The sequence below is a fragment of the Halichoeres trimaculatus genome, unplaced genomic scaffold (assembly GCF_033239565.1).
Source record: "Halichoeres trimaculatus isolate MK-OKI-2021-1 unplaced genomic scaffold, fHalTri1.1 fHalTri1_scaffold_21, whole genome shotgun sequence".
NCBI classification, from domain to species: domain Eukaryota; kingdom Metazoa; phylum Chordata; class Actinopteri; order Labriformes; family Labridae; genus Halichoeres; species Halichoeres trimaculatus.
Genome location: NW_027437199.1, coordinates 16,540,572 through 16,552,980, shown reverse-complemented (window position 1 = coordinate 16,552,980; position 12,409 = coordinate 16,540,572). Strand labels below are relative to the sequence as shown.

Here is a 12,409-nt window from a genome sequence, read left to right as displayed (position 1 = left end):
CTGAAATAACGTCTGAAACACATTGTAAAGGCCTGACTGTGAAGAAAAACGTCTTGTTAGTAATTATCACTGCATATACTTAACATGAAGTTTCAAAGTTTTAGTCTATTTAGCTACTTTATTAACTAACAAATTCAGTATGATAAAATTTTGATACCAATAAAGTCAAATATTCTGTCAGTGGCAGGGTGTAAAGTTTCTGCTCGCCTGTTGTTTGGGGGGTCTGTACCTTTAAATGTGGTCTGCATAAACACAGGCGAAGAAGAAGAAAACCGGATACTGTTGTATGAGAAGAGGCTCCAAAACATCAACTTGCTCGCCCTGTCAACAAATAAAATGATGCATTAAAGAACAAAAACAAAACAACAGACTGGAGGAAAAGATCAGAGGGTGATTTCATTCAAAGTTTGGAGCTTAAAGCTACATACAGTTAGCATTTCTAAGCTAACTGTGTAACGGGATCCCAGATGGCCAAATATCGAGGTATGTTTCTATCTTGTGGATAAAAATCCGTCATATAAGCTGTGTGCTTACTCAATTCAATGGCATACTAATGTGATCAATCAACTTAAATTGTTTAAAGGCAGTATTTAATCTGTATTAAGTGTGTTATACTTGGCCTTTGTTTTTGTGTGCATCCTCTATTAGATCCTCACCTCCCTCTATCATCCCTTCACCTCCTGATTCCCCCTCTGAGGATGACGTCAGCCTGTCTTTGGCAGGTGGCCCTGGACAGAAATGTAGACCGGTATGAACAACTGGCTAAATTCATCACACTGGTGACAGAGATTGTCCCAGATCTGCTGAGCTACAGGCAGAGGACTCAGCTCATCCTGGGTCTGAGAGCAAGGGTGAGTAAATATAGACAGTTAGATAGGCAGCAGTGACTGGATAGAAAAGTACACCATGCCACAAAGCGGCCAGCTCATAGTTTAAGGTTTAAACTGCAGGTTTTGCAGCATGTCACCTGTCACTGTGGTATTTCACCAGCAGTGGCTTGTTGAGAAGGGTGACATGGACCCACCTTGAAATGTAATCTGCTCCAGGTGCCTTTTTGCTTTGTCAGTGGAGGGACTTGTGTAAAAAAAAATGCTATGTCTTATATCAAGAACACTGTGTACACTATGTACTTGTTTAGCTTTCCACACTTGACTTCTTGACAATTTTGAGTGCACTAACTGAGAAACCAAAGTGCACTATGTTCTTCCATACTATCAGTGTGAATGCACTTATGCAATCAAAGCAGTAAGTGTACAAAAGTACACAATTTGATCACAGCTCAACACAATCATTGAAAGACAAAAAAACATACATTTTTTTATTTACACTACTATTTGCATTAACATCACCTGTAATGACAACACTGCACATTGGCACACTGGGACTCCTTCACACCCTTTTCTTGTTGCCTGTGGCCGCTTTGTTGCATGCTCTTAGGCACTTCACTTAAAACAAATCCACTTAAATGTGAATGTGATTTCTTAAGGTCGTCATGGACTTAATAACGAAGCAAGAATCCATCGACTTTAATGCCGTTCAGGAGCATCTCGACATTTTCCATCAGAGTACAAGCTACAGCCACGAAGGGGTAGAGTATATTTGAAACAAACAAACAAAGACGTTAGGCAGAGTTGCAGGCTGAATATAAAACAGATACGGATGTGAAATAAAACTCTTCTGGGCTTTTTTGCAGGATGGAGATCAAGAAGTGCAGAAATCAAAGGCTGCATTTGTGGAGCAGGTTCAGACGTTACTGAAAGACCATTACGAGAAGGAGAAGTTTGTTAAAGTGAGTTTTTCTATACTGATTCCAAAAATGTAAATATTATGCTTTATTTCCTTATATTTATGCTCTTTTTCCATTTTAAGGAGGTCTTTCCAGAGCTGTATGGAGCCCGCTTTGATACAGTGTTGCAGATCCTGGTGTGGGAGTTCTTACATAGACTGGAGGAGTTTCTCCCAGTGCCAAGTTTCTCAAAAGTAAGCAGCACCTGGTCGTGTTTGGACACGTGTGCTAAATAAGAATGATTCAAACTGATGTATGTCTTCTCTGAATTAAAAATAAAAAAGGGTGAAACACATGGACAGTGAAATAATGTTTGTATATCTCCCTGCAATTCTGTTAGGATTTTTCACAAACTGTATTTTTCAATAACTCTTTTAGCAAAAGCTTCAAATTAATCCTGTAAGCCAATGCATTGGTTTTGGTTGTGGAATATTTGGTAAGCTGGAAATTGCACAACTGTTAGAGGTTCAGTTTTGTTCCTCTTTCTGCTAATTTTCTTACATCCATTTAGGGAACCAAAACTGTAGAGGGTTATCATCAAACATGTAGCTGAAAAACAGAGATTGTGAAAAGTTTTGTCTTTTTTATATATTTTTTTCCTTTTTGCTTTTACAGGTTTCCTCTTTTATCGACCTGTCCTCCTTTGACCCTCAGTTTGAGCAGTTCTTCTGTGATCAAGAAGATCTAAAGAGGATTCTGCAGCATCAAAATCAGCGAACAAAGTTACCAAAAAGTAAAATGCATGAATATATTTTTTACTCAACAACATATACAAAAAACTACATTTCATAAGAGATATTAATGCTGATGAAAGTGTTTTCTGCCTCAGGTGAATTCTCCTTCACATCAGACACCATCCTGTCCACCCTGGCATCTGGACAGACACTGGAGACATCAGAGAGTCATTTGCAAAGTGTGAAGCTTGAAGAAGGTGGAGACTGCACTGATGAAGAGACGGATGAGAGTTCAGCTGAGCCTTCAAACTCACAGTGGCAGGACAGGGGTCTGTCACCGCTCACTAACTCTCTGTGCTCTGAAGAGGTTGGGATGGAGGATGAAAATGGTGAGAGTCCTTTATTAAGTTTGACCTTTGACCTCAACTTTTCTGTGACAGGTTTGTAGTCAGATGATCCACTGGTCTGAAAAACACCTCGGTTAATTGCAGCATCCCCAAAATGCTCTCACACTGTTGATTCACTTCTTCTTTCGGTGTTGAAGTGGATCAAGTACACTCACTGGCCACTTTATTAGGTACACCTTGCTGGTAACGGGTTGGACCCCCTTTTGACTTCAGAACAACCATAATTATTCGTGTCATAGATTCATCAAGGTACTGGAAACATTCCTCAGAGAGTTTCATCCATATTGACATGATAGCATCACACAGTTGCTGCAGATTTTTCGGCTGAACATCCATGATGAGAATCTCCTGTTCCACCACATCCCAAAGGTGCTCTATTGGATTGAGATCTGGGGACTGTGGAGGACATTTGAGTACAGGGAACTCATTGTCATGTTTAAGAAACCAGTCTGACATGATTCCAGCTTTATGACATGGAGTGTTATCCTGCTGGAAGTAGACTTCAGAAGATGGGTATACTGTGCTCATAAAGGGATGGACATGGTCAGCAATAATACTCAGGTAGGCTGTGGACTTTAAGGGGCCCAAAGTGTGGCAAGAAAATCTCCCCCACACCATTACACCACCAGCAGCAGCAGCAGCCTGAACCGCTGATACAAGGCAGGATGGATCCATGCTTTCATGTTGTTGACACCAAATTCTGAGCCTACCATCTGAATGTGGAGCAGAAATCCAGACTCATCAGACCAGTCAACGTTTTTCCAATCTTCTATCGTCCAGTTTTGGTGTTGCTGTGTGAATTGTAGCCTCAGTTTCCTGTTCTTAGCTGACAGGAGGGTCACCCGGTGTGGTCTTCTGCTGCTGTAGCCCATCTGCCTCAAGGTTGGATGTGTTGTGTGTTCAGAGATGCTCTTCTGCAGACCTCGGTTGTAACCAGTGGTTATTTGAGTTACTGTTGCCTTTCTATCAGCTCCAACCAGTCTGACCATTCTCCTCTGACCTCTGGCATCAACAAGGCATTTTCACCCACAGAACTGCTGCTCACTGGATATTTTCTCTTTTTGGGACCATTCTCTGTAAACCCTAGAGATGGTTGTGGGTTAAAATCCCAGCAGATCAACAGTTTTTAAAATGCTCAGACCAACAATCATGCCATGTTCAAAGTCCCTTAAATCACCTTTCTTCCCCATTCTGATGCTCAGTTTGAACTGCTGCAGATCGTTTTGACCATGTCTACATGCCTTAACGCTCTGAGTTGCTGCCATGTGATTGGCTGATTAGTGACTTGTGTTAACAAGCAGTTGAACAGGCCAAATAAAGCGGCTGGTCGTAAACAAAAAGATACGTCAGATGTGTATTTAACAGAATTCATTTGTTCTGTTTTTCCCCACCAGATAACATCAGCAGCCTCGTCTCTCAAGGCGTCCCAGCTTCATTACAAGTTGTTTACGAGACACAAGTGACACTCTTGGAGGAAAACTCTGAGGATCCTGCAGCACAAAGTACAATAGTCCAGGAAATGTCCGACCCTGGAGGGTTCAATGTGAACTTAGCCACCAGTTTAAAGGAGATTGAAGACCTCACCTGTCCTGTGTGCTTCAAGACCTTCAGAAAACCAAGAACTGCAAAGCGTCATTTAAAAAGTGCCCATCCGATGCCTGAGCAGGTGTTCAGGTGTGACAAATGTGACAAAACTTTCCAGGAGAAGTGGCGTCTGGATCAGCACCTTCAGGCTCACTCCATCAAGAAGCCGTACGTTTGTGCTCACTGCGGTAAAGGGCTTTCATGTCCAAAAGTGCTGGAAACTCATATGAGACTTCACACGGGGGAGCGTCCGTATGCCTGCAAGTTGTGTGATAAGAAATTTGACCAGAAATACACACTGACACAGCACATTAGGACGCACAAAGGGGAGAAACCGTACCTCTGCAGTGTTTGTGGGAAAACCTTTGCACTTAAGGGTGCTCTGAGGGTTCATACCCGGCAGCACACGGGGGAACGACCGTACCACTGCAAGGAGTGCGGACAAAGTTACAGAACATTGCAAACTCTGAAAAGCCACCAAACACTTCACACAAATGAGCGTCCGTACACCTGCCCCCAGTGTGGGAAGAACTTCCGTCTCCAGAGTGGGTATAAAAAACACATGAGGATCCACACTGGGGAGAAACCATATCAATGTGTCGTGTGTGAGAAAAGATTTTACACATCGAGCAACCTGAGGATACACATGAAAAGTCACAAAGAAGCTAAAGCATCTGCACAGTGATCTTTGGGCTCATTCTGTGCTCTCTGAGATGTTGAACACTCCAGGTTTAGAGGTCAAGATCTGAAACAGCTGTTAAACTAAACTCAACTAAAATGTTTGTTGGAGCCTGAATCTCCTGGATTTCCGCATTGTCTCAAAAATCTGCACATCTGGATAATATTGGACAGAGTTGTTTGAAAGTTATAATTTGTGTTACTAGCAAAGCTAAGCTATCATCTGTTGTAGGCATTAAGACACTGATGTTTATTTGCATTACGTGTTAAAAAACACTCCATGGGCTGTTCAAGTTCACACAATAAAGAAATCAGTGAAAAAAAGTTTTAGTGGTTGAATGCTTGCACTCATCATCTTCTCTGCCAGAAAATATGAAATCAAAAGTACAACATGTCACAACAGAAACATGCGTGACGTGCTGTGATCCTCCTCGAAGCCCATATTTAGTGCAAGCAGAGGAGGATTGTGATGACTACAGTTGCTTCTAGGTTAAATAACGCAGCATGTCCCTCTGTAACTTTCAGGCCAGCAGAAGGTCACAGCCTGTCTCTCTCAAAGCAATAGATCATTTCTCTGTTTCCCAAGGCAGGCTGAAGCCAAAGCTGTCCCGATAACGCTGATCTGGCTCCATCTCAGAGGAGACCAAGGTCAAAGACAGATAAGCTGAGTGTGGCTCCAGAGTCTGCACTAATGCTGTTCTCTCATCTCTTAAGTTCAAGTGACCTGAGCACATACATGTCTGCATGTACACATGGTGTGTTACTGTAAAATTCAATAAAATCTGCATGCTTCTTATAAATGGCACTTAGGGCCTATAAACAGTGGATAAGTATTTACAGCGCTTCACTTTTTCCAAATGTTTAAATGTTACAGCCTCACTACAAAAATGAATTTTTGTTTTTCCCTCAAAATTCTGCACACAACATCCTATAATGAAAAAGAGAAAACTTTTTTTTTTGAATTTTTTGTAAATTTGTTAATTTACAATTTATTTAAATAAAAAACTATGACATTACATGTTCCTAAATATAATAATAATAATAATGATAATAATAATAATAATAATAATAATAATAATAATGATAATAATAATAATAATAATAATAATAATAATAATAATAATAACTTTATTTGTATAGCACTTTAAAAACAGAAGTTTAACGTAACCCTTAAATAAAAACAAACATAAGCATTACACATGGAACACAAGCGTGGACCCAGATGAACCCCGGCAATACAAGAACCATGCAATATAAAATGAGAATGAGAGCCTGAGGACCAAGATAAAAGCTAAAATCGTCAATCAATTGGAAAAATAAAACAAAAATAAAATAAAGTAAATAAAAACAATAATGAAATGATAATAAAAGTGATGATAAAATAATGAACAAGAAATAAAACGGTAAAACCAAGATAGAAATAAAAGAGATAAAAGACAAACGACAAGATTAAGGATGAAAAAACAAAAAGACGGCAACATGCAAAAGCAAGTCTATAAAAGTGAGTTTTTAAAAGAGACTTAAAGGAAGTGGCTGACTCTGCACACCTTTGTGTTAACAGCCTTTGCTCTAATACTTTGTTGATGCACCGTTTGCAGTAGTTACAGTTCACCTCTTTTTGGGCGGTTTGGCTGACTCCTCTTTGTACCACTTCTCAAGCCCCACCAGGTTGGATGGGGAGTGTTGGTGCACAGCCAGATCTCTTCAGAGATGTTTGATAGGATTCAAGTCTGGGCTCTGGCTGAGCCACTCAAGGACTTTCACAGAGTCGTCCTGAAGCCACTCCTTTGATGTCCAAAGTGCTCTAGAGCAGGTTTCCATCCAGGTTGTCTCTACATTGCTGCATTCATCCTTCCCTCAATCCTCACTGGTGTCTTTCATGGTCTGAGAGTCCTTCAGGTGCCTTTCGGCAAACTCGAGGCTGGCTGCCATGTGCCTTTAACTAAGGACCTCTGACAGACTGACCTTCAGGTTTTTAGTCTCCTTCCTAACAAAGGCTTTTTCCCCCCTGGTCGCTCAGTTTAGACAGGTGGCCAGCTCCAGGAAGAGTCCTGGTGGTTCTGAACTTCTTCCACTTAAGACTGATGGACACCACTGGGCTCATTGGGACCTTCAAAGCAGCAGAAATTTGTTGTACACTTCCCCAGATTTATACCTCGAGACAATCCTGTCTTGGAGGTCTACAGATAATTCCTTTGACATCATACTTTTGTTTGTGCTCTGTGGGACTTTATATGATCGTTTTAACCTGTTATTTTTTAATAACTTTATTCCTCTGACATTATTTTATTTCTTTTTATGTATTTATGGCCTTTTTCAGCTTGTATCATTTCTTTTTATCTTTGTTGATCTACATCTTTTTAATGTACATACTTCTTTATATCTGTTATATATAGCCTGTATCTTTTTAACTTCCTGCTGTTTTTCTTTGTAATTTTCTTTTAATTTTTAAATCTTGTGTTAAAAAGTGTGATATAAATAGAATTTTAATTTCAAGTGTGATATGAATAGTTTTAATTACAAGTGTTTAAATGTTTGTAGATCCCTGGTTTAGCTGACCCGTGCTCCAAAACTGCCACAGAGAGGCAGCAAATCCTTAAAACTGAGAAGCAAAGAGTGAAAATCATCCACCTCTCAGCAAGTCTAAGACACTTTCCGTGTTCAATTTTAAATTTATAAAGTGTTTGGTTTTATGAACATTTTTCATTGTATGTTTTGGTAACCCATAGATTCAAATGAGCATCTGCATCTCAGACATCACTGTTTCCTGTCGGCAGAAGCAGCTGGTGAAGCTGCCGTCAAACGACACAGATGTTTGGAGAGCTCTGTGGCACAAGTGAAGGAACATCTGGATGTGGAGAGAAACAAGGAGCCATTAAAGGCAGATGTGATCAGTGGTTCATACACAGTTTATATCAAAACAGGAGCTCACTTTTTGAAACTGTCCTCACTTAAAATGACCAAAGCAGGATCAGATTTTTACTCAGTGAACAGCGTCCAACAACCTATGCTAACACATGAGGAAACTACATTATTTTCCTTATTCAAAATAATTAATAACAGATTTATGCCACCTTTATCACAAACTCACCTGTGCATATCAGAACAAAACAAAACAAAAATACTCATCTGATCATGATTGATTATGATTTCTCCTTTAACCACTAGAGGGAGACACACACCTTCCAATATCTCCACCCAACCAGGCTGATCTCAGCTACAACAGAGCTTAACAGAAATTCTCTTGCTTTAACACCCCTAATCGCATCCCTTCGAGGAAACAGAGCTCAATAATTCATCGCAGGCACTCGTAAATTTCAATGAGTTTGTAATTAGGAGGGGCTCTGAGTAATTGTCTCGCAGGAGGAGGATCATGCTGACAGATTGATGGAGTCCATGTGGCAGATAGCTGCAAATCACCTAATTATACATGGAAATCAAACTTTGAGCTCTAAGTGATGAGTGCTTTTATGAGTGGCTTTAGTGGGTGATTTTATTACTGACAGGGTTTGTAGGAGTTGTGTGTGAGAGTGGGTTGTGACAGGTGTCTGTGGCGTGGTTCTGTGTCTGTCATTGAAATCCTTTCTATATGTTTGGATTTCTTCCCATCCATCAAAACATCCCTACATTCTTTAACACAGATAGTATTCAAATTGACATGTCAGGTTTTAAGCTTAAACTTTGTTTTTCTGTTAAGATACTCTTTTTTTCTTTTTTCTCTTTTTTTTTAAAATAAAATCTTAGAGGCCCTCATTTCCCCCTGAAATTTCAGAGGGGCCAATGTTTTCTAAATTCTACAGTTTTACAGTTTCATTTAGCAGATGCTTTTGTCCAAAGCGACATACAACACAAGCAAGAATTTAGACAGAAGGAAAACCTAGACAGTGCGACAACAGTGCTACAAGTTATTTGGAGGCAGGTGCTGCCATTAAGTGCAGGTTTTTAATTTAATTTAATTTTTTTTTTTTTTTTTTTTGGGGGGGGGGAGAGAGATAGAATAATCAAGCCGACAAACCACAATTAATTGCTGCAACAGTTTTCTTCGACCTTCAACAACATTCAGCAGTAGTGCTGAAAAATCATTAGAGCTGAGTCTTAGACCCACTGACTCATTTTACCCTTGAGGATAAAGAGGAGAAGGGTCGGCTTAAGTACCTAAGTGTTCCCTGAACAGATGAGTTTCCAGACATCTCTTAAAGTAAAAAGGGACTCTTTGAATTGTATAGAGTTAGGTAATTCATTTCACCATTTGGGCACAACAGAGGAGAAGAGTCTGGCTAGTGATTTGGAGCCGTGCTGGGCTGGAAGCACCAGGCATCTTTCACAAGCAGAGCGTAATATGTGAGAAGGAGTGTAGACCTGGATGAGGGATCCCAGGCTTGTCAATGTTTTGTAAGCCAGAAGAAGAGCTTTGAATGTGATTGGAGCTGCAACTGGAAGCCAGTGAAACGAGATTAAAAGCTGGCTGACGTGTGCTGTTTTAGGCTGGTTAAAGACCAGATGTGCTGCTGCATACTGGATCTTCAGCAGAGGTTTAAATGTACACGCAGGAAGGCCTGCCAGGAGGGAGGTGCAGTAGTCAATACCAGAAGCTGCGTGGCCTGTTGTGTCAGGTAGGATCTGATCCTCCTGATGTTATAGAGAGCATATCGACAAGACAGAGCAATTGAGGCCACATGAACCTTAAAGGGTGTTTGTGGGCACGGTTCTGAACCTAAATCTTAACTTTTCCTGTGTAAAAGTCACGTTGCATGTTTTAAGCAGGGTAATTAAGTTTGTCCATATTTGAAACATGGATATATAAAGTAACAAGACTGGATGTCTGTACTAAATGTGCTTTTAAACCTCTACATATTCATATGTTGTAGAAACCTCAGAATCTGTAAAGACTTGCTGAAACGATGAGGGAATCCCATGAAGATCTCTTAACTGGTTCATGAGTCTTTGGGTGAAATGGTGGGCTTCAGACACCAAGGTCTGTCCATAGCTCCGCCCCCAATAGGCCTACAGAGGGCTGGCCAATCAGAGTGAAGGGGGTTTATGGAGCGGAAAGCCTTAGAAAGATAGCAGCTGAACAAAAGCGTTTCAGAGGAAGGCTGAAATAAAGATTTTCTAAAACACCAGTGAGAAAAAAAAAGAAATTTAAATCTTGTAAGGCTACTTCCAAAGTGACAAGTCAAAGCCTTAAAAAAGAACAAAACCCCTCTTTAAGGTTAAGGTTGACTTACTGGGTAAGAAATTAAAGTAGCTTGGTTTTGCAATAATCAAACACCTAGCATGGCTTTGTCAAAGAGAAGTATCTTTAGTAGTTTAATAGAAGTTTTGAATAGCCTGGCTACTTGTACACACCATACACATTTTTAAATGAGCTAAGCTAACCGACTGATACAGTATAGCAGCATCTTTCTTGGTTACTTAGTACAGCAAAAGATGAATTTCTCAGTTTGTTAAACCATTTCTTTAAGAATTACTTGGATGTAGTCCTCTGACGGTCATAAATATTAAACAATCAACAATTAAAAAAATGGTTCAGTGCTTTTGGGGAACTTTAAGACCAGTGCTTCAAGTATCACTAAGTTCAAAAGTTCTTCCCATATGGAAGTAAGAAAGTCCACGCTTTAGTTTTAATAAAATGAAAAATATTCTGAATAATTTATGAAGAAGACGACCTTTAATGGAGTTAAACACATGATTTTCATGCAGGCATCCTTCCCAAAATGATCTTAGCTTAAAAAGCAAATTTGTTTGACGACATTAGTGCCCGAGCTAGAGGAAGATAAATCACATCTGAGTCCAATGAAGCAGACAGCGCACAACAGCGTTGACTTGGTGGAGTTCATTTACAGCCATAAAACAAAGGTCACTGACACCGCTGGTCTGGGACGTCTCATGGATATTAGGCACTATTTACTGACGGAGGATAATTTAGAGAGATAACCCTTAAGGACGCTGACGGTGGCTGTGGAGGGACATCCAGAGGTATTTTGTATGTGTGTGAGTGTCTGAGCTTTGACTTGGCAGGAGACACTGGACAGGTGGATGCTCAGCCAGCCAAAGTCCCATTACTCGCTCAGGGGGCAGCATGTGTGTGTGTCAGAGTTTGTGTGCATGTGGTAATTACTTTTTCTGTGTGTGTGTGTGTTTGTGTGTGTGTGAAATGCAGTGATTAGAGATGGGTGGTGGGTGGAGGGCTTGTCAGAAGTTATCTCCCCATCTCATCTCATCATAGGCAGTCTGGCGGATTCCCTCGATGGCTCAACAGCCTAACGCTGCGCAGCTTGCTGTCAATCGGGCCGTCAACGCCTGCAGAAATCGATGCCAATCTCCCTCAGTTTCTATTTTTAACCGCGGCTCAGCACCAGGCCTTTGATAAGGATGCTGCCTCCTTTTGGCTCTCCTCTTTGCCTCGGATGAGCGGCCTCCCCTCGTCCCCTCAGTCTCTCCCCCCGACTGATGAGCGGTGATAACAGACAGACAAGATGGAGCTAAAAGCACAGACCTGCCTGACACTCTGAAAGAGGCTTTCATGGTGGAGAAAATGATGATTGTTAGCACTATTAGGAGTAGTAAGAGCCATGAGGGTTGTAAAATTATTAGCCAGAGACATGATTGCATTTAAATTGTCACTTTTATCTGCTCCAACACTCCTACTGGTGGCACTTACCAATAATGTGCTACCACAACCTTTGCTTAAGCCTTGCATTGAAATACTGTGGCAGTTCTAAAATCTATAATGTACTTATGTGACAGCTCTGAGGATATGAATTAACTGGTATTCAAAGTAGGGAAAAGGCTCAATTTGAATACTCAGACTGCATTCTTATGATAACTTATCTACAAACCCTTTGAAGACTGAGCTAAACAATGGAAAGCTTGAGGACCTGCTTTTATGTTTCATAAACACATTTTAAACCCATAACCTAGCCTTTACACATACAGTTTCAACTTCAAGTTAGTCTTGATCAAAATGGTTTCTCCAAAAGACCAAAAGTTTAAAACCTCAGCCTTTAAAAGCCAAAATCTCTGCAGAAATATGGATTAAATGTCATTTTCTCCTGATGGCAATGGTAGAAAAGCATTTTCTCTTTGAATGTAGTCGGATTGTTGAGCTGCATAAGCAAGGCCCCATCGCTGCTGAGGTTGGATGCAGTAAGACGGTTATTTAAAATTTCTTAAAAAGATCCTGAACAAAAAAAAGTCCAGAGGTAGACCTCCAAAAAACTTCACCTGGGCTGAGCCGGAGGATCTGATTGACTGTCTGTCAAGGGACGGGATGATCC

At 40.6% G+C, this 12,409-nt stretch overlaps 1 protein-coding gene across 1 annotated transcript; it reads left to right on the top strand.

Moving 5' to 3' along the window:
* The first annotated feature begins 256 nt into the window (after positions 1 to 256).
* Positions 257 to 5,440, top strand: znf1067 (zinc finger protein 1067). Its single transcript, XM_074698039.1, has 8 exons — positions 257 to 483; positions 649 to 851; positions 1,487 to 1,588; positions 1,694 to 1,789; positions 1,870 to 1,980; positions 2,402 to 2,519; positions 2,616 to 2,849; positions 4,262 to 5,440. The coding sequence occupies exons 1-8, from the start codon at positions 468 to 470 to the stop codon at positions 5,134 to 5,136; spliced, it is 1,755 nt and encodes a 584-aa protein (XP_074554140.1). The 5' UTR covers positions 257 to 467; the 3' UTR covers positions 5,137 to 5,440.
* Positions 5,441 to 12,409: the final 6,969 nt, after the last annotated feature.

Excerpts from the sequence above, each read along its gene's own strand:
- znf1067 (XM_074698039.1), top strand. Across the intron at positions 1,790-1,869 it reads AGAAGGAGAAGTTTGTTAAA|GAGGTCTTTCCAGAGCTGTA; the intron begins GTGAGTTTTTCT and ends TTCCATTTTAAG. Across the intron at positions 2,850-4,261 it reads TGGGATGGAGGATGAAAATG|ATAACATCAGCAGCCTCGTC; the intron begins GTGAGAGTCCTT and ends TTTCCCCACCAG.